The sequence below is a fragment of the Culicoides brevitarsis genome, chromosome 1 (assembly GCF_036172545.1).
Source record: "Culicoides brevitarsis isolate CSIRO-B50_1 chromosome 1, AGI_CSIRO_Cbre_v1, whole genome shotgun sequence".
Lineage (NCBI taxonomy): Eukaryota > Metazoa > Arthropoda > Insecta > Diptera > Ceratopogonidae > Culicoides > Culicoides brevitarsis.
Window position 1 is genome coordinate 42,029,882 of NC_087085.1, and position 22,953 is coordinate 42,052,834.

The 22,953-nt window shown below is 23.0% G+C and overlaps 2 protein-coding genes across 15 annotated transcripts in view; one reads left to right on the forward strand and one right to left on the reverse strand.

The window, feature by feature from the left end:
• The window catches only part of LOC134827464 (casein kinase I), a 39,804-nt gene extending 21,681 nt beyond the window's left edge, over positions 1-18,123 (reverse strand). For 3 of the 13 annotated variants that reach the window (XM_063840107.1, XM_063840110.1, XM_063840104.1), the window contains exons 1-2: positions 18,011-18,120; positions 5,940-6,118 (exon numbers count right to left, since the gene is read on the reverse strand). In XM_063840107.1, coding sequence (XP_063696177.1) covers positions 5,940-6,118; positions 18,011-18,066 — 235 coding nt within the window. In that variant the 5' untranslated portion in view covers positions 18,067-18,120. Of the gene's footprint in view, positions 1-5,939; positions 6,119-18,010 lie in introns of all 13 variants that reach the window. The other 10 variants (XM_063840108.1, XM_063840106.1, XM_063840111.1 and 7 more) reach the window with 7 other exon arrangements.
• Positions 2,394-4,590, forward strand: LOC134827465 (collagen alpha-6(IV) chain-like). Of its 2 annotated transcripts, XM_063840116.1 has the most exons (4): positions 2,394-2,509; positions 2,568-2,802; positions 2,866-3,018; positions 3,743-4,590. In XM_063840116.1, exons 1-4 carry the CDS (start codon positions 2,465-2,467, stop codon positions 4,417-4,419), a joined length of 1,110 nt encoding a protein of 369 aa, XP_063696186.1. In that variant the 5' UTR covers positions 2,394-2,464; the 3' UTR covers positions 4,420-4,590. The 2 variants fall into 2 exon arrangements, with proteins under 2 accessions (XP_063696186.1, XP_063696185.1); XM_063840115.1 differs by having other exon boundaries at positions 2,568-3,018.
• Positions 18,124-22,953: the final 4,830 nt, after the last annotated feature.

The window sequence follows — 22,953 nt, forward strand, 5'->3', positions numbered from 1 at the left end:
AATGGATCATCAGACAATTACGACAAGGAACAATAACGCTGAGATGTGTAGCAATTAACTCCGTGATTTATTATCATTAAGAGCTTATATGCGCCGCTGCTTGCGAAAACAATGAGCATTAAGTCATGGCAGGATGAAAAAAAAGAGTTGTGTTATTATTACAACGTAAAAAGGCAGAAATTGTAATAAGGAGAACATTTTTTCCGCATTTATTGTTTCGTAATTTTATTTTTTTTTTCTTCTTCTTTTTTTACTGTTTCCGATTTTTTCTGTCTTTTTTGCCATAAAAATTATCGCAAAATCCGTTTTGAAATATAAACGAAAAAAAAAATGAATAAATGAATGACAATCAATTGCTGACTTTTTTCACAACGAACTGCACATTATTTCCGCTCCGACTGAGAACACTTTTAGTACGATAATATGATAATCAAAATCCATAATTGACGGTAATTTTGCTTTTTTTTTCGATGTTACTAAGCGAACATCCCAAGTACATATTTTGGGGAAAAGAGCGACGCGGAAGTGAAGAACAGGGACCTTGTTGAACAAATTTTATTGATTTTTGCCGTTTATTGTGTTGGTAAGTTACTGCGTGGGATGATATTTAAGTTATTTTTAGCGAATCCAAAGGAAAAATAATAACGCCCACGCCGGATTTTGAAGGGATTTGTCAGGAATTGGAATCGTCAAAAGGACTTAATTATGACATGAATTTTTTTTATGTTGTGATTTTTTATTTTTTTTTTCTTACCGCTTTTAGGAGAAAAAAAGCGGTTATGTTTTAAAAAATTCATTATAAATTGTCAATAAAATATTTTTAAAATAATTTAACTAATTAAAACTTAATTTAAAAAATTAATTTATTTTTAAGAAGATAAAGTTTATTCTTCTTTAATTCTAAAAAAATTATCAAAATATATTTATTTTAATTAAATTTAAATTATTAAAAAATAAAATGAATAAAAAATCAAATTAAAATTAATCAAAATAAATTTAAAATTATTAAATAAAATCAAATTAGGTACTAAAAAATTAAAAAAAACAACTAAATTAAAAAAAAGATTTCCAAATAAAAAAAAATAAAACTAATAAATTCAAATTAAATTTAATTAACATAATATTTTATTAAATTAAATAAATAATAATTAAATAATTTATAATTAAATTGAAATAATTTATCAGAAAAAATTATAAAAATTAACCTTGTTTAAAAAAATTATTTAAACTGAAATTTCTTAATTTAATTAATTAAAAATCAATTTTTATAAAATTTATTAATTTCAACATTATTTTAAATTTCATATTTTGGTAAGAAAAAAAAATAATTGAAATCATAAGTTTTTTTTATTTTTAATAATTTGAATTTAATTAAATTAATTTTTTTTTTTGATTTTTTTTAAATAAATTATTTAATAATTTTAATTTAATTTTTTATTTTATTTTATTTTTTTATTAATTTTAATTGAATTATTTAAATTAATCAAAATAAATTAATTAAGTAAAATTAATTAAAATAAATTTAATTAAAACAATTTAATTAATTAATTTAATTACAAAATTTCTTCTTAAAATTAATTTTTCAACAATTTGTCAAATTTGCTATTTAAGTAAAAAAAAAATGTTCATCACTCTTTTAATAAATTTCAATCAAAAATTTCACGTTTTTCCATCCCACGAGACAAGTTCAAGTCGCTTGTTACAATAATCATTACTTTACGCGTCTTTTACATCATTTGCTACACAGATAAAAAGGAGTAATAAATTTTATATTTATTCCTTTTAGAAAAAGAAAAAGCGACAACAACAATCTCTCTCTCGTTGTCTCGTTTGCTTCGAAGCGACACAATCATGAATAATTTATAAAGACACGCAGAAGGAAAAGAAAACGTTTCTTCATCAACATAATAAATATATAAAATCCATTAATAAGTATCCTTGTGATGACGACAAAATTTGCACATGAATTGAACGAAAGCTCTTTCCTCCTCATCTCACCTGCTGCTTGAGCTCGTACGGAAATTTTTAAGACAAAAAATACATAAATTTTGAGAGAAAATTTAATTTGTTTTGTGATAATAATTCAATTTTTGTCATGCCAAGTTTGAATTTGAAATTTATTGTATTTGATTTTCAAGGATTTTCGTGTCTTGAGGTGAATTTTTATATTTTTCTTAAAGCTGTGTCACGTTTCGCTACCTTGTGAGGCCCGTGCTTACGCATTTCCTGAGGAACTCATTGTGAAACTCGCTTTTGTCATTCATGAAAGATGCCGATAGTTAAAAAGACAAATATTTGCAACTGCAGTAAAACTGTTTCAAGTCATTTTTTCCCGACATTCTTCTGTCTTTTGTATAAATATCGTCTTTTGAAGCTTTTAAAGTCATAAAATCGTGACAAATAGCTTCGTGAACATCGTAACAGTCTCGAGAACGAAAATTTTACTGAAAAGTTTTGACCAAAGATGAAAAATTACGTTTGCTATTTTGGATTACTTCTTCTTGGAGTTGTAAGTTTTTTTCATTTTTTCAATAAAAATTTGTTAAAATAATTTTTTCATCCTTCAGACAATCGCCAATGGACAATTTAGTTTCCCGGGACTTCCAAAAGCTCCAAAATTGGATAGTTTTTTGAATCCAAAGGCTTCGTTTAATCCGCCTTCGTTGCCCGGAGGACCAACTTTCAGTATGAATGTTAGCGGAAGCGCCGGAAGTAACATTGAGAACTTGATGAATCCAAAATTACCACAATTGCCGGGACTTTCAGGAGGAAATTCGAACTCTAATAATCCTTTTGGATTGCCTTCGTTGCCGGGAGTTCCGAAATTTGGAGAAAATTCAAATTCGAACAATCCGTTTGGGTTACCTTCGTTACCTGGAATGCCTCAATTGCCGGGAATGCCTAAATTGTCGGATGTCCCTTCATTGTCAGGTTTTTCGGGATTTAATTCGTCATCAAATTCGTCGTCGTCTTTTGGAAGCTTGCCTGGCATGCCTAATTTCTTCGATTCGAATGGATGTGAGTATGAAAATTTGATTTTTTTTATTTAATGTTTTTGACTTAATTGAACTTAATGTGAAACTTAAGTGAACTTAAGTTATAAAATTGACTTAATTTTGATTAAAAGTCATATTGGGTAAAAACAAATAACAAATTAAAAATCAATTAAATTTCGATTAAATAAAAATATTTTGAGGATTTTTTTTTTATTTAAAAAAAAAAAAATATTTTTTTGAAAAATTTTAATTAATTTATTTTTTTTTAAATTTAGTTTAAACTTTTTATAAAAAAAAAGTTTTATTTTTTAAATAATTTATTGTTTTTAATTTAAAAAATAAATTAATTAATTTTTTCAAAAATATTAAAAATAATTTTTTCATAAATTTTTAATTTTATTATTTTTAAAATTTTTTGTTAAATTAACAAAATTTTGAAAATTTTAATTTTTAGGAAAAAATGAATTTAATTTATTTATTTTATTCTTTTATTTATTTTTATTTAATTTTTTTTTAATCAATTAATTATTTTTTTTTTTAATTTTAGTTTTGACTTAAAAATTTTACTTAAAACTTTAATTTTAATTTCAAAATTTTTAGAAAAATTAATTTATTTTAAATTTAAAAAAATTTAAAATTATTTAAAAAAAAAATTATAAAATATTTTCTTTAATTTTTTTTAAATTAAAATTTAATTTTCAAGGATTAAGTCAATTTTTATTAATTAAATTTTCTCCTTTTTTTAGTCGCAAAACTCATGCCAAACTCCTCCAACTTTGCAAATTCCAATTCAACTGTCGGCGACGCCTTAAATTCTCTTGAAAATGCCGTCAAACGAGCAAATGACAGCGCCAATCAAGCACTTTCCAACTTCCAAAACTTCGGCAATCATCTCGGAGAACAAATCAAAAATGCCTCGGAAGCTGCTCAATCTCGCATGAGCCAACAACTTCAAGGTTTAAGCTCGGGCGTTCGTAATTGCGTCGAGAAAAACGGAAATCCGGGACAAGCTGGCGTTCAAGCTGCTCAAGATAGTGCCGTTCAATGCGTTCAAAAGAAAGTCGAAGAAGCCGTCGGAATTGTTTCAAACACGCGAAACGATTTCCAAGCAGCTCAACAGAATCTCGACTACATCCGCGAAAATTTAGCCAATTGCCAAGTTAACGTGAGCATGAGTTTGACAGATTTGCCGAAATTCAATTCTTCAAGTCCGAGTTGTGTTGCTTCCGCTTTGTTCAGTATCGAACCGGAAAATATCTTCAATTTGGCAACTGATGCCGCTCAAGCTGTTGGATTAGTTCAAGGATTGAAAACTTATGCCATGAAATGTCTCGCGAACATGATGGGAAATGTCGCAAAAGCATCGTTGGAAAATACCTTGGCGATTGGAAAATGTTACGCCGATTTGGGAAATAATTATTAAAAAATCCCACAAAGTCCCGTAAAAAAATAAAAATGGGTCAAAAATAAAAAAAAATTCAAAGAAAAACTTGACTTCCTCTTTTGTGATGATAATAACCGAGACGACATGTCATGCGAAAAAAATGAAAAAAAAAATAACGAGCGAACAAAAAGAAATTTCTGAGGTGATTATCACGACATGACAAGTGTTTATGGAACACATAAGCATTTAAATGATGAAAAATGTCCTTTTTCTCATGGCAAAAACATGAAATATGATTATTATTGCATCTGTCGTCTTGCACAGAACTACAGATGATTCACCGATATGACAACCGGTTACTCGTAGAGCGCAGGCGCTTCCATTTATTCAACTATTGTGATAAGGAGGCTTGACGAGTTTCATGTGAACGATAATTATTTTTGGTTTGGAAATTAAAAAAAAACAAAAAAAAATGAAAAATTTGTTCTCTTTGATTTTTTAAATTTTTTTTCGTTAATTGGATTCAGAAATTCAGTTAGATTTTTTAAAAATTAAAATTTTTGCCTTTTTTTATTTTAAAATTTTGTTAGTTTAATTATTATTTAGTTTTTTAAATTAAAAAAAATAAGTAATAAATTTTTAAAAAATAATTTTTAAGAGAAAAATAATTTTAAAAAAAATTCAAGCGATATTAATAATTATTTTTTTAAATTTTTAGTTATAATTTTTTTCAATTTTTTTTTTTAAATTAATAATTTTTTAATTTATTATTTATTTTTTTTTAATTTTATTAATTTTTTATTTAATTTTTTTTATTTATTTTTTAATTTATTAAAAAAAAATTAATAATTTTTTTCAAAAAATTTGAGAATTCAAGATATATTCTCAAAATAAATAATTTACGATTTTTTTACGATTTTATTTCTTGAAAATTTGAAAATTAGCAAAAAAATTTGAATATGTCAATTCAAAAAATGACCGTTAAAAATTTTAAAATTGCATTTCAGTTAATTTAAACCAAGCAATATTTAAGAAAAAAAATAAAAAATTTAATTTAATTAAAAGATTTTGAATCTTTTAATAAAAAAATACTTTTTTTTTTAATTTTTCTCAGTTTTCAAGAAATTTTTAATAATTTTCTGAAAAAAAATTAAAAATTTATTTTTTAATGATTTAAAGTTGAAATTCTTCTTTAAAACATTCATGAATTTTTTAATAAAAAAAATGCTAAGATTCAAGAATTTTTCTCTTTCAAAGAAAAAATTAATTTAAAAAATTCAAAAAATTGCAAAAATAAATTTTTAAAAAATTTCTTAACTCTTAAAATTTCAAATCTAAAAACAAGAAAATTTTTCATCATCACATGGAATTCGTCTATTGCATAAAAATGTCTCAATGTGTGTGCAAATGATTTGTGGACAATAAAATGTTGTCTCCATGTGTGCCTTATGCGACGTAGATTGTTTACTCTCAAAGTTTGTCACAAGTGGCATCACACAGAAAATTATCATTTTATTATAGGTTAAGAGTCTTCAAACGACAAACGAACAAAAACTTACCTAATCTGAGTTCCCCAAAGTTACCACATCCAATTTTCTTGCCAACGCGAAAATTTGGCCCGACCATTAGCACGCCCGATGACGAGCTCACTGAATGTCTCCCGGAATACATGGCGTTTGTGTTGCGCGTTCCGCCGCTCGCACCTGTAGCTGCTGCCGACGATGCACCTGGCGCACCGCTGAAACGAGAAAAAAAAATTAGTTGTTAGTTGTTTATCCGTCAAACGTCAATGTTTACATCGAAAAATCGCGCAGAAAAAAGTCATTAAACGAGTTCATGGCCATCTTGATTGCAGAAAACAGAAGCCCATAAAAAAATAACACACAGCAAAAAAAAAGTGTAAACAGACTTGTAAGACATCAACATCGAGAGAATCGCCATAGAAAGACCTATTTATTGATAATAATTGATTAAACTCACAACGCGCAACAAACGATTTTTTTTTTGTTCTATTTATAATTGAATGACCGTGTTTTTTTTTCGAGTCGCATGCAGCAACTATGTTGGCATGCTGTATAATAATCAATTCATTCAAATAAATAAACAATCAAAGTTGAATGTTATTTTGGCGATGAATGAAATAAAATACTCTCTTCGCAGCAGCTCGTGTCGTTGTGACGTGACGAAAGCAGTAATTGAATATTGATAAGAAAGACAATTTTATTTGATTTGTTTGCGTCTCTCTTTATCGTTCTCCGGTTGTTGTGATGTTTATTTAGGATTTTTCATGCGTACAAAAGTTTTGTGGGACGTTCAAAAGTTAAATGAAAAACCAGACAACTCCATTTACGAAAGAAAAAAATAATTAATAATTTTTAAAAAATATTTTGACATTTAAAAACATTGAAAGGTGTCAAAAAATTTATGAGGTTAAAATTTTTATTGAAATAATCAAATTTAATTATTATTTTTACAGCTAAAAATGAATAAAAATATTTTTAGAATAAAAATTTTGAAAAAAATTGCGAAATTTGTCATTTTATTGACAGAACAAAATTTGACAGCTGTCAAAATTTTTATAAAAATTTATATTTTTGGCTTTTTCAAAGCTTTTTAAATTTTTAAAATATTTGAATTTACTCAAATTATAATTAAGATAGCGAAATTTTAAGTTTTTGTTAAAAATTTTAGAAATGTCAAAATTTTGACAGTTGACAGATGTCAAAAAATTTAATTGAATTAAATTTTATAAATATATATAATTTTAATATTTTTGACGTCATATTTAATTGAAATTATGTCTTTTGGACCTATTTTTATTTAACAAAAAAAAAAAATGAGATAACATTTAATAAGCTGTCAAAATGACAAATGTCAAAAGTTTTGTTCAATAAATGTCAATTTCTGAGAGTTTTAATTTTTTAATAATTATTTATTAATTTTTTTTATTCATTTTAATTTTTATTTATTTTTAATTTTTTTTTTATTAAAATTAATTATTATAGAATATTTATTTAATTAATAATTTAAAAATATTTTTTTATTTTTATTTTTATTTTTTAATTTTTTTTAATTATATTTTTATTTTTAATTTTAACTGTTGAAAATTTTTATTTATTTTTAAAATCTTTAATTAAAAATAATTATTATAATTTTTATTAAATTAATTTATTTTTATTAATTAATTTAATTATTAATTTCATTTTTTTTTTTATTTTATTTTTAATTCTATTTTTTTTTATTTATTTATTTAAAAAAAATAAAAATTAAAAAATTTAATAAAATTTAATTATATTAAATTTATTTATTTTAATCAATTTTCTTTTAATTTTATTTTTAGCTGTCAAACAATTATTTTAATTTTTTTCATGACCTCATCCATTAAATATTAAAATAAATTCTTAGAAATCTTCAAGTACGTATCAGAAACAAATCAAAATTATACCAAAAACTTTAATTAAAATATCAACTGAGCCGCAAACTCCAAGAAATCATTTCAAGCCTTTTTTGTGTGGGTTGACAATCGTCAAATAATTCGACTTTTCTCTCATCACCGAATAATAACTCTCATATTTCGCCTTTATTTTGATTGCTTGTGTGTGGGCCGATATCTGATTTCGTTATAAGTCTAATAATAATAAAAGAAAAGATTATCTCGACAGTTCAAGTGAAACAAAAAAAGTGCCCGACAAAAAAAAAATGGAAAATATTGCAGCAGCACGACATCAAAAATAAATTCAGCGTGAAAAGATAAGCACAGTTCGTCATGCAAAGCGCATATTTAAATGGTATTAATTGATAAGATTCGGTGAATTACCGCACGGAAAATTCTCTTAGAGACACTTTTGACCAAACAAAAACTTCCATTAATCACTCGGAATGGAGTTCCGTAAAAGTGACTTGAAGTATTTTTCGAAAATTTTTTCATTTATATTTAAATGGGGCAGGAAAATTCACTCGGAAGTGAACTATCGTTCGTCTTCTTCAAAAACTTTTATTCCTCGAAAGTAATCGTCTTGTCTTGTATTTAATTTGTAATTTGAATTTTTGCTCTATAAGACAGCTTAGGCTCAGCTTACGTCTTTTATTCATTCAACAGAACGAAAAAAAAACGAAGTTGAAGGATGTTTCGACCTTCTTTCCATGTTTTCGTATCATTATTTTATTATTATTATTTTAAATATCAGGTAAAAATAAATCAAAAAAGATAACATCTTCTCGTCGTTCGTTGTCGTGTTCGACACAGAAAAGTGTATGGAGGGGAGGCTTAAGGTGATTTTTGTCTGTTTAAGACATTTATAAACATGATTTTTGCATATCAAAGCGTTCTTTTGTTTTACTTTATGCTTTTTTATTTACATTCATAGACCGAAATTGGACTGGAAATTACACAATTAACCGTAATAATAGGAACGGAGATGAATATTTTTTCAAGTTTTTTTTTTTTTTTTTGGGTAATAATCATTATTTTTGACCTTTTGGGTTCATCGTTATGAGTTGTTCATTTTGTTTAAATTGTTTTTTATATTTTCTCACATTTTGTTTGAAAAAAAATTATAATTATAAAAAAAAATAATTAAAAAAAATATTTTTTATAATTTTATTTTAAAATATTCAAAAATAATTTTTTAAATTAAAAAAAAAAAATAAATTTAAAATAAAAATTAAATATTTTAAAAAATTAAAAAAAAATTTTTAATAAAATTTAATTATTAAAAAAAATAATTTTGAAATTAATATTTTTAAAAAAATTAAAATGAACTAAAATTATTAATTATAAAATTAAATAAATAAATTAAAATAATTTTTAAATAAATTTTTTAATAAGTCGAAATTTTTGTATTAAAATAATTAAAATTAAATATTTTTTTTTATTTTAATTAATTAAAAAAAAAATTTTAATTAAATAAATTTAATAAATAATTAACTTAATATTAATTTAATAAAAATTATTAATTTAATTTAAAATTAAAAAAATTTTTTTAAATTAAATATTTTTTAAAATAAATTAATTTTAAAAAATTTAATAAAAAAATAAAATAAATTAAATAAGTAAAAAGTTTATTTAAGAATTTAAAAAAAAATATTTTTATTTATAAATAAATATTTTTAACTTTAAAAAAATAAATTAAATAAATTTTATTAAAATTTCGATTTTTTTATTATTTTAATAAATATCTGGAATAGACATCAAAAATCCATAATAAGAAAAAATAATTTCAACCATCAAAATATTTATTTTAATTTTCACAAAAATATCAAAATTTATAAACATGATTTTAAAAAAATCATAAAAAAAACATTTCTTCGACACATAAGAAAAATTCCACAAAATTATTACTCAAACATTTTTACGAGTAAATGATGTATTTATTTGTCATAACACGACTAATAAACATCAAAACAACTAAATATAGAATTCTTGAAAATATTCAACTTATTTTCTGTTTACCTTTTGCAACCGACAATATTCACAAACTATTAAAATTAAAATAAATTTCTGAGATTTCATTTTCTAACAAACTAATTAACTCGGAATTCACTGAAAAAAAAATATTTTGTGGAGACGTCTGGTTAAAAACGAAGAATAAATAAACACGAAAAAAGGTTTTCATCCTTTCTCTAATTTTTTTTATTTATTTTGTGAAGTAGGTAAGGTTCGTGTTTTTTATACGAGACTTAATTAAATTTAATTATTAACGCTAACCCCAAAATATTTTTTTTTATTATTATTTATTTTTTTTTTACTTACAACAAACACAATTTCATTTTCATTTTTTCAAGCATTGCAAGTTTGGATTAATTTTTTTTTTTTTTGGTTTCAAATAATTTTTTGTATTTTTTGGTTTTGCTTCATAAATCACAATAATAGCGAACTACATAATTTTTTGTTATTTTTTAATTTAAATTTTTTTTATTTGCACATTATTTCATTAATTTATTAGCAATTTTCTCGTATTTTGATTCGAATTAATGATGATTTCATTGCTGCTTCATCTTCAAATCACATAACAATAAACTTTTATTTTTATTTCATTTCATGTTTGAATAAAACGAACACATACTTCTTGTTCCGTGGTAGCAAATACACTAATCGTAATGTTTTTGAACTTCAAGCAACTATACCTCGTTCGTTCGGTTCGCGGGACGCCGTATAAAGACACAAATACACACAAATTCGTAATAATTGTAATAATAATAAAATAGACATTTGCACACGAATGTGCCGACTACCACTCGAAAAATGCTAATGCCAATCGGTGTATTGCGAAAAAAAAATTGAATGCGGTACGAAGAAGTTGACCGGCATGGCAGTCATATGTGAACGAATAAATTATATTATGAATTCTACGTGAATTCCGGTATAATCGGGCATGCCTTCGCCTTCTTCGTCTCTGCTATGACTACTTGCCTTGATTGTTTGTACGGCATCACATAGACATTGAAAAAAAAATTAGTACATTTCTCTCTATTGTGCTTTTTTTTGCAACTTCTAAGAGATTAACGTACAATGTAGCAAAAAGTAGCCACGTCAAGCCGAATGAAAAGGCAGCCCAATAATCCAATTTCTGATGGGTTTTAACCTTTTTTTGAGGCAGACAATTCATATGTGACGTGAATTTGTTCGTTGGTTGTTCGGGAAATTTGCATCAAAGGAAAAGTTGGAAATGTACAGAGTAATTTCATAAAATTTTTATGAAAAATAATTTATCGAAACTTTTATATTTAATTTTAAAAAATATTTTTTTTAATTTTAAAATTAAAAAAATTGTTAAATAATTAATTTTTCAATAATAATTAATAAATTAATTTTTAATAATTTTTTTTAAAAAATTTTTAAATAATATTTTTTAATTGATAATTATAAAAATTATTTTTCATACAAAATATTGAGCTTCGTTTAACTTTTTATTTAAAAAAATTTTTTTTTTTTGAAAATTTAAAATAAAAAAAATTTATTAAAATTAATTTTTTAATAATAAATATTTAATTAATTATTAAATAAAAAATATTTTTTTTTTTGAAAAACCAAAAAATTTTTTTTTCAAAATTTTAATTTAAAAAATTAATTTTAAAAATAAAAAATTTTAATTAAAAAAATAAATAAATTTAAAAATTTTTTTAAATTTTAAATTAAATTTAATTTTTTTTTTAATTTATTTAATTATTTTTAAATTAAATTTTAAAATTTATTAATTAATTTTAAAATTAAATTATTTTTTAAAAATTTTATTTTATTTTATTTATTTTTTATTTATTTTTTTTTTTTTTTTTTGAAAAAAGTCAATAAATTTTGAATCAATTTTTTAACTACTCTGTGCAAACCTCTAACAAGAAGTTGAAAAATGGTGTAAATAAACGATGCATATCAACAAAACATTTCACCTTTGCTATTTAAATTTAAAATTTGCAAATTATCACAACGTTGCAAATTACCATAAAGCAACCACAGTTTACATTTTCAGGGCCTTGTTTTCTTTCTTGGAAACATGATCAGCTAGCTACCGAGCGACATGATTCATGTTTAATTCATTACAAAATTTACCGTTGCCGCATGAAAAATGAAACAACCAACGGAAGCTGTGGATCAATTTTTGTCAACTACAGCGCAAAAAAAGTGTCTTCTTTCCACGAAGGACCGCAGTGAAGTAATAAAAGTTGTAATAAAAATAAAGTTGCCTGAAGAAAAAAATTGCAGGAAAAAAATATAAATAGCTACATGCGAGGCAAAAAAGGTCATTTATGTCTTACTTTCGCGTTATGATGCGACATTCACGAGAGAGAGACAAATAGTTCCCGAATCACGCGAAATTCTTGTCGCGATTGAGACACTTTTGACGCAATTCAATTAACGTTAAAAAAATTAAAGACACACGTGACAAAAAAGTTTGTACCTAATATTTTATCGGAAATCAAACAACTTTTTCTGGTTCACGTTTTTTTATTATTTTTTATTTTTTTGTGTGGTATTAATGATACGCGATTGGTACGTAGCTTAGCATAAGTTCATTAGCATTTCATTTCATTTCATTATTATTTTTTTTTTTTTGTTTTTTATTATTATACAACAATATCTCATGTGATTTATGCGAATGACGAGCTTTGGAGCGGAAAAAATTAGTGCACGACGCAAGGCGGATTCAGGAAGGCAAAAGAAATGAACGATTGTGAGAAATTTGTGTTTCGCAAATTAAATTTTTTTGGTAAGATTATTTGTTTTTAACTTTTATTTAAAATATTAATAAGTTTTTCTTATAAAAAAAATATAATTTTTGTATAAAAAATTTTTGAATAAGTTGAAAGTTTTTTTTTTTTTGAGCAAAAAAATTAAAATAATATTTCCAAATATTTCAAAAAAAATTAAATTAATTTATTTCAATTCTTTATTTTTTTATTTTATATTTTTTATTATTGATTTATTTTTTTTAAATACAAAAAAAAATTTAAATAAAAATAAATTTTTTATAAATATTTAAGTTGGATCAAAAAAAATTTTTTTGCTGGCATAATTTTAGAAAAAAAATGTTCAAAAAAATTAAAAATAAAAAAAAATCATAAAAATTAAATTAATTAATTTTATTTTTTTTATATTTTATTTATTTTATTATTTTTTGCTTTAAAACAAAAATATATTTTTTTTATTTTGTAATATTTAAAAAAAAATAAAAATTTTCAGGATATGTTTTAAAATTATTTAATTTAAAAATAATAAGAATTTTTTGCTGACAGAAAATTAAATAAATATAATTTTAAAAAAAAATTGTAATAAAAAATCAATTTTTGTAATTTTTTTGAATGAAATTAATTTAAATTATTAATTTTTATTAAAAATATAATTTTTTAAATATTTTGTCAGAAGTTAAAATTTAATTTTAAAAATTTAAAAAAAAATAATTTTTGAAATTATACAAAAATAATTATTTTTAGAAAATTTTATAAAAATAAAATAAAAATTAAATATTTTTTGTATTAAGCATGATGATCTGATAACCATTGAAAACATTTTATCAAATCAGTACAGCTTAACTTCTTTTCAGAATTATTTTCACCAGAAGATATGAACAGTTTTGTAATTTTCAAAGCCATTCTCAGGTTCTGGCGATTTTTTAAACTTGCAGGAGCTCGAAATTAAATTTTTAACCAAATTTCAAGCGAAAAATAATTATTTGAATTTTTTTCCTTTTGAACAGGAATCGAACGTTCGACCTTCGAATCATAATTATGACAACTTAACTCATTGAACTACAACAGATAATCAAAAAATTTGGGTAAAGTAAGTATTTCAATTTAAAGTTTAAAAAAAATTCTAAAAATCCAAACCAACCAAAAAATTATTGCGAAACACAAATTTTTCACAAATTAACAAAAAAAAATAGAAATGACACAAGAGAAAGCATTTTCGGGTGATTAATGATCCTTCCGAGGTCGACAATGGCACATCATCTCTCGAGGGATTTGTGCGCTCTACTGACCTTCAAAGCAGCACACGCGAAAGCAATTCAGGACATCTGCCACTCATTAACGCCATCATTCACGACGCGTGAAAAAACTCATTCATTCATGAATAAAACCAAACGACGAACAACAAAAAAAACGACTTTATTTATCTAGACATGCCGGTTATTTCATTATTTTTATTATATTTATTGCTACTACTCTCCATCTGCTGTGCTGCTGCTGCTTTTGCTCTCCGATAGACAGACATTACTTTTTTTTTCGCTTTTTATTGCTCGTACATCATCATCGACGTCGTTTTATGTACTTTTACTGCACTCTGTATGGAAATCATGTTCACACATGTTTTGCGTTCGGAACTACCTGTTATTTATTTATTAATACAAAAGTTTATGGGCAACACACACACACGACGACGAAAGTTTGTTAGTAATTGTGCCTGATATCAAATTACCGACCGACATTCAATTATTTTTATATTTTTCTACTTTTTAACTCGAAAAAATCTGATTTACAGGAACAACTAAGTACTCACAGGTGCAAGAAGAGCATTAACTGCCTTTTAATTTTTTTTTATTTTTTTTTTCAGTTGCTCATTGTCGTTTCGCATTTGTGGTTGTAGTCATATGTGAGAGAATATGTGTTATGACGTCACAATATAAATACCGGCTTTTTCTTGTATGGGTATTTGTGGATGGTTGTAATGAACGAAAAAAGAGTCAAAAGCCACATGATGATGATAGTTTATGATACTCGTACGAAGACTTGAAGACAGGGACAAATACAAATGCAGAAAAAAGCTTTAATTGTTTTTACATTGTAAGTAAGAAGTTTTTTTTATTATTTTGTCTCGAGGTTCTTTTTCTTTGTTCGATTTAGATGAGTTCAAATAATGAGTCTTGAAGATAAAATTTTAAGTTTCATAAAAAATTCATAAAATTTTAATTTTTTTTTTAAATTAAGGTTTAAATTATTTATAAAAAAAATTTTAAAAAAATTAAAAAAAAAAATAATTTTATATTAAATATTATTTTTATCGCTTTTTATTTGATTTTTAAATAATTTTAATTATTTATTTATTTTTTAATTATTTTTTCATATATTATTAAAAAGAAAAAATATGAATTTATAAATTTTTCTTAAACTAAAAATTTTTAATATTTTTATTTTTAGTTAAATTTATTTATTTTTTTTTCAAAGAAATTCAATCTTTTTGGATAAAATCTGAATTTAAATTAAATTTTAGAAAATTTTATTATTTTCTCACAGAATTTTATTTATTTTATTTACTAAATATTTTTTGTAAAAAAAATAAATTTTCTCATGGAAGAATTTTTTAAAAATTAATTTATAAAAGATTTCTTACATTTTTAAGAAAAAAAATTTTTAAATTTATTTTTTTCATTATTTTTTTAAGATTTAATATATTTTTTTAATTTTTATTTAAATTTTTAAAACTTAAATTCAAATTTAATTAAAAAAAAAAATATTTTCTTAATGAATATTTCTTTAATGTAAAAAAATTAATTTTTGAAAAAAAAAGATTCAAGTTTGAATTATTTGTTTATCAAATAATTTAAAAATAATTTTAATAATAAAATAGAGAATAATTTTTATTTAATAAAGTTAATTTTAATTTTTTTTTTTATATTTTTTTTTATTTTTTTTTTTTGAAAAAACTTAAACACTAAAAAACTTAAAAAATTTTTTTTATTTATTTTATTTTATTTTATTCATTTTTTTTTTTTTTTTTTTTTTTTTTATTAGAACTTTTTATTTTTTTTATTGCATTTTTTATTTTCTTTGAAATTTCAGATAAAATTTTGACAGTTATTGCCTTAAAAATCCATCTTTGATCAAAAAACGTCACTTGTCACAGCGCAACAATGCAACAAGAACCGGAAAGAGTCTCATTTTTTCCAAACAATATTCTTTCTTCGCTCTTCAGGCAGAATAGATCACGACCGACATAAATCAACAACGTTTGTTGACAATATGTCAAATCAATAATTTATTATCATCAAGTATATTAACAAGAGACGATGCATTAATAAATAAAGAGAACTAGAGACGAGCGAACGAGAACTCCGTACGACAGAAAGATAGAAATTAATTAAATATTATGCGGTTAGCCGTGACTCTTGTAACTCGCAGCAAAACTGCGAGATTCTTCCTAATTGAGTCATCTTTCACTCAAACAAAGGATTCGAGGAGACAACGACGACGACGAAGCAAAAAAGAAGAAGAAGCAGAAATGCTGCAGAAAAATATATCAAGCAACAGTACTTGCTTATCTTGTCCAAACAGGTTCAATAACCAAGTATTTTTGTACGAGTCATACGGCGGTGGTTGTTGTTGTTTTCTTCACTTTTATGAACGAACAAGACGAGAATGGACAAGCAATATAGATTTCCGTTTGTTAAATACCACAACACGAAAAAAAAAATGGAAAGAAAAGAAGTGTTCTCTTGTTCTGCCACAACACACGACACGACACGTTTAGGTTCGCATTGAGGAGATGTTTTATAACGTTTTATGTTACACGGCTGTTATGTTACGAATTGCGAATTTTTTTTATACTTGGAACTTGTTGAGGGACTTTTTTTTTTTTTTTTTAATGATCGATGGGAATTTTTAAATTAAAATATTTTATTTATTTTGAAAAAATTTAAAAATTTTCATAAAAAAAAAAAAATTAAAATAATTAAAAAACATTTCAAAAAAATTAAAAAAAAATAATTTTAAAGAATATTATTTATTTATTTTAATTTTTTAAAATAAATTAATATTTAAATTTAATTTTTTAACATTTTAATTAATATTAAAAAATTTTCAAATTTAAAAAAATTTTTTTCAAGAATAATTTTTTTAGAGATAAAATTTTAATAATTTTTTTTACAATTTTGAATTTTTTAACAATTTTAATTTAATTTAACAATTAATTTTTTAATAAATTTTATTCAAAAAATTTTTAAAAAAATTAAATAAAAAACTAAATTTTAGAGTTATAAAAAAAATTATAAAAAATATGAAAATTTTTAAAATTTCAAGACAATATTTTTTTTTTTTATTTTTTAAAAAAAAAAAAATATAAAAAAATTTAAAAAAAAATAAATTAAATTAAATTAAATTTTTTAAATTTAATTTTAATTAATTTTTTTTAAAGATTTTTGTTACTAAATTTTAGTTAATTTTACTTAACAAATTAATTTTGTATTTGTAATTTTTTTTATTTCCTACAGTTTTTAGTAATACTTGTAATTCGAAATAATTTTAAAAAATTAATAATTATTTATTTGATGGTTTCAAAATTTTTTAGACAAGAAAATGATTTTTTTAAATTTTTATTATTTCGTTTAAATAATTTTAAATATTTTATTTAATTTTAAATGAAAGTCAAAATAAAGTTATTCTAAAAATAAAAAAGCAAAAAAAAAAGTTTTCATTTGAAAAATTCAAGAAATTTAATTTTGTTAAAATTGTCACTCCTCAAGAATTTTTCCGCTTAAAATTTCCAATTTCTTCTAATGAAAAACAAAAAAAAAATCTTTAACGACAAATGTCAGAATTTTAATTAAAGAAATTTTTCATTTTGTTGCAACACACATTTCACTCACAAAATAAAATAAAATCTGATTACTTCACATTAAACTAACAAACCAAAGACAACATTGTAAAATCATATCAAACCAGAAAAAAAAGTACGAGGTAGTTCAGTCGATTGCCTTTGTTAATAATCACAATAATTCCACAATAAACTCGTGTTACTCACTCGCGCAAAGCAAAATTATGAAATTTCTGTTCGACCCTCACACAGTGACGACGCTTGTCAAGAGAGACAATGACAATCAAGATATGATTAGATAAGAAGCAAAAAAACGGGAAATATATCACACGAAAAACGCACGTCGCGCACATTTTAGCACAGGTTGACGTGCGTTTGCGAGTTAAAGTGGTCACAAGAGAATAATCGGTCATCGTCATCCGAGTTAATGGCGACTACGGATGGATGAGCAATCGTTGTGATGTAATAAAAACTTTTTTTCTTCGCAATGAAGGTTTTTCTTCAAGTACGAGTCTCTCCAAAAAAAAAAGTTATTTATCATCGAAAGAGATAAGATAAGCCCAAAAACGAACTTGAAACAGATTTTTTCGTAAAAATAAAAAAAAATACCTTGCGTGAAACGAGACTCCGTAAAATTGTTGAAACGTTCCATACTGATCCTCCATCCAAAAAAATGCGAGTCATTGAACGACTTTTTGGGAAATTTTTTAGAACTCACACCGCACGACGACTGACGAAGCACGACTGAGATATCAGTAATAATTTCATAATAACAACAAATAAACAACACAGAGAGATGATGATGATGATGAGGTTGGTGTGACGAAGTTATTTATATTTACTCTCTACTCTAAATAGTACAATTGCACACATGACATGAAAATTTTATGGCATTGTAATAGATTAAATTGAATTGAATGTCTGACAAAACAAAAAAAATATTCAGTGTGTCGAACGAATGTCTTTCCGTCTTTTTGCCATTGTCGATGTGTTAGTTGGGGGCTTTTGTGTGTATTTGTGTCATTTTACACGAAATTTCATGACAACTGACTTTTCTGGTGAGTCATCAACACAAAAGTCGGTTATTGTTATAAATTGTACATGCAACAACAACAACAAGTACTTCAGGGGTGTAAAATCCCTTAAAATGTGATTTTTTTATTTATTTAATACTTTCTTTTTTATCTTAACTTTTATTTAGATTTTTTGTGTTTTTTATTTAATTGTAAATAATTTTTTTTTATTTTATTTAAAATTTATATTTTTTTTAATTTTTAGCATATTAATTTTCAAATTTTTTAAAATCATAAAGATCTAAATTAAAACGAGTTTTTTAATTAATTATTTTTTATCCAAAATTAAAAATTTAATTGATTTTATTTAATTTTAATTTATTTAATTATTTATTTTTTTAAATTAAATAAGAAAATTAAATGAAATTCGAACAAAAATTTATTATTTGAACAAAATTCATTAAAATTAATATTTTATATTTAAAATTGTTAAAAAGTTATTTGCAAATCTTTAAAAATATTTTCTTAAAGATTTTAAAATAAAAAATTTTTATTTTTTTTTTCAATGAAAATTTATAATTCAAATAAATTTGAAAAGATTATTAAAAAAAATTAAATAAATTTTAATTAATTTTTTTTCTAAAATAATGTTTTTTAAACATTCGTATGAAAATTATTTTATTTTAAATTTAAAAAAAAAATCATTAAAATAGACAGATCAACAGAAGTAATTTTTCGCTAAAGAAGTAAAATTTTTACTAAAAATATTATATTTAAATTAATTAATTAAATTAAATTAATTTTTATTAAAATTTCAAATCTTTAAAAAAATTCAAATTTTTTCAAAATTTTTTTAAATTAAAAAAAATTAAATAATAAATTTATTTAATTTAATTTCATAAAATAATTTATTTAAAAAAAATAAATAATATTTTAATTAAATTTTTAAATAATTAAAAAATTTAAATTAAATATTTAATAATTTTTACTTAAATTAAATTAATAATTTTTTAATTAATTTAAATTAATAATTTAATTATTTTTTATATTTTTATTTTATTGATTTATTTTTTTATTTATTTTTTAAAATTTTTTTTTTTTGTTTTTTTTTAATATTTTTTTATTTCAATTTTAAATTAATTACTATTTTATCAATTTTTATTTAAATTTTTACTCAATAATATAAAACTTTTTTTTGAAAAAATATTTTTTTTATCCTCCAAAAAAATATTTTCACACCCCTGTTCGTTCAAAAACAGTTTGAACCTTATCACGATTTTATTATTTAATCTCATTGCACTTTGTTTCTGATAACGCTCAATTTCAAACCATAACACATGAAAACTGCTTTTGTTTATTACATCACATTTCTCATCACTTGCACACCCAACGAAAGAAAAATTGAGATCATTAAATTAATTAAAAGTTGCGTCTCTGTGCATACCACACCCAAAAGTAGCGAAAAAAAAATCGTTCACCATTCATTCGCATTCCCGCGAAAGGAAATTAAGTTGTGAAAGATAAGGAAAAATTTCATTTTTTTTTTTTTTTTTTTTTTTATGAAGCGGTAATATTTCAGTTACACGCCACCCCTTTAACAGCTGAAACAAATTTTTGGAGAACCGGTTTCTCTTTTTTTATTTTTATTGTTCGTCGCTTGTATCATCTGACAGACGAACAGAACACTTTCATGATAATGAGAGCAATAAACCGTGCCATATGTCGGACATTCTCGGAGAATTTTTATCAAAAAGTAACTTTAACCTCGTCGTCAGATGTTGCTGCTGCTGCTGACTTTAATCAATTTCTCACATTTTTGTCATTTTTCACACCTTTTGCATATTTTATTGCAATAATAGTGCATCACGTTCGAATTCTCATGCATACAGCCGCATTTATTTGTTACATTTTTCATATTTTTTTGCAAATTACGAGCGAATGAGCATTTTCCATTACAATAGTGCACAATCATCTCTTATGCAAAAAAAAAAGTGCACAGAAAAAAATTCGCCGCCGCCGCATACGTGAGAGAGGCGTTAAATGCACTGCTACGTAAATTCTATTGTTAGACTTTTTGTGAAAACTAAGCATTAATTTTTGTTTACATTGTCTATTTTTTTGTGTGTTTGAGAGTTGAATGTCCTTTTTTTCTCTCTGTGTGCCGCACGCCGAGAGCGATGAATGAAATTTTTCGGTTTATTATTTAAATACATAAATTTATAATCATCCAATGTGTGTAACTTTTTATAATTATTATTAAACACAATTTCATGAATGTGGTTAAAAATGTGTTGTAATTTGTATTTGGGGAATAAATTTAATTCATGGGAGAGACAAAAGTTCTATTAAATGTTGAATTTTACGGGAATCAGGGCTGTGAAATGTAATTTTTCTTAAAATTTTTATTAAATAATTAATTTTGTCAATTAAAATAATTTTTTTTTAATAAAATATTCAGTTTTAGAAATGTTGTCAAAGGTTTGATATAAAAATTTGTCTATTTTTTGTCATTTTATGACAATTTTTAATAGAATTTAAATAATTTATACTTTATTTAATAATTTATAAATTAAATTTATAAATTAAAAATTATTTTTTTAAATTAATATAATTTAATAATTAATTAAATTAAATAAATAAATTAAATTAATTTAAATAAATTAATTAAAAAAATTTATAAATTTCAACAATTTTAAGGCAAACTTTTTTAAAACAAAATATGTTAAAAAGTAACTTTAGACAAAAATGTCATGAATTAATGCTCAAATTAATTTAAAAACTAATTTTTTAATTTGAAAAAATGATAATTTATGACAAATTTTATCTGAAATCTTCATGAAAATTATCAAATTTGAGCATTATTTGACTAAAAAAGAAATCCAACGGGATCTCCAAAAACTCTTTTTAAAGATTTTATGACAAAAATTGAAATTATTTTCATTTCACAGATGATTCTATTAAAAGTTTCGACGAAAAATATTCACTTTTTTAGCTTTTTAGCTGTCCATCCATCAAATCCTTCAAAATTTTCGAACTCTTGAAACTAAAAATTTTATCTCGCACCCAAAAATTAATCCAAAACAAGACTTTTTTGAGCCAAAATCCTTTTCCAAAATCACTTTGTATGAAAATTCTTCTAAAATTGTCTTCAAAATAAAAGCTTCTTGTCACACTCACCTAAAAAATAATTTTCAAATAATTTTTAATTAATAAATTTTCATTCATAATTTTAATTTTCTATTCTTTTTAATCAAAAAATTGTTTTTATCGAAGTCAAAAATCACAAATTACACACTTTTTAACCGAAAAATAATTTTTTATCAATTCCATCTCTGATTATTTATCAAAAAAAAATCGAAACACACAAATCCATTCATATTTTGTTTAATTACACTGATAAATATTGAATAAATAATAATATGTATGTAAAACATGCGTAAAACTATTTTATTTATTTTATTTTATTAAAAAATGTACAATTGTTTAATATTTGTACATCAGCTTTAATTTTTTTTATTTTTAAATAAATAAAACGTCATTGAAATTTGAAACAACCGGAATAAAAATGTTTATTTACACTTTAAATATTTTTTTATGGGCTTCTAATTTTAATTATTTAAAAATTAATTAAAATTAAATTAAACTCACCTCGTTTGACGAGCAGTTCCGTCACGACGATCCGTTCTAGATTGCATTTCTTCTTTCTTTACGGCTTCCGTGATGAGATTTTTTTTTATTTAATATTCTCTCGTCAAAAAATTTATTTTTTATTTTTTTTTATTAAATGGTTTAATTTTTATTTATTTATTTATTTTTTGGCTATTTTTTAATTTTAAATATTTTATTTAAAAATATTTTTTTTTATTTATTTTTAATTTTTTTCACTTATTCATGGATTCGCCTGCCATTGAATTTTTGGCTCAGCTATCACTGAATTATAATTTTTTTTGCTATCATTTAAATTTATTTTTTTTTTCACAATTTTTTTGTTTTTTTATTTAATTAATTTTTTTTATCAGTAATATTTTTCAGTTACTTAACGATCATTGCTGAATATCCGGTCGAAGACTTAATCCTGTGAAAGAAAAAAAATTATTGATTCCGTGTCACGTCAAGTCAGTGACGAACGATAATTTTGTCGAATACGTAAAAAGAAATTTCCTAATTGCGGCAAAAATGCAACATTTTCATCAAAATCGATATTTTTGTTCTTGTGAATGATTTTTTTCGAGCTACTTTTCTTCGTGCACGTTACAAATAAAATAATAATAAAAATCTTCCTTGATGTAAATGACATCAATTTTGCAATAGTGTAAGTGACTAGAAGAGAAGTGTAGAAACTATGAAACCCACACACATATTGATGCGAAAAGCAGGCAAGCAAGCACCTTTCATTACTTTTCGCATCTCGGGCGACTTTTGGGAGCGGTTTCTGCACTTCCATCCTCGTTGCGAGTCCTTTTTCCAAAATTATCGTTCGATTTTTCACTGCAAGAGGTCCAATTTTGTTTATGGGTGTTGTTCTACTAACCAAAAAAA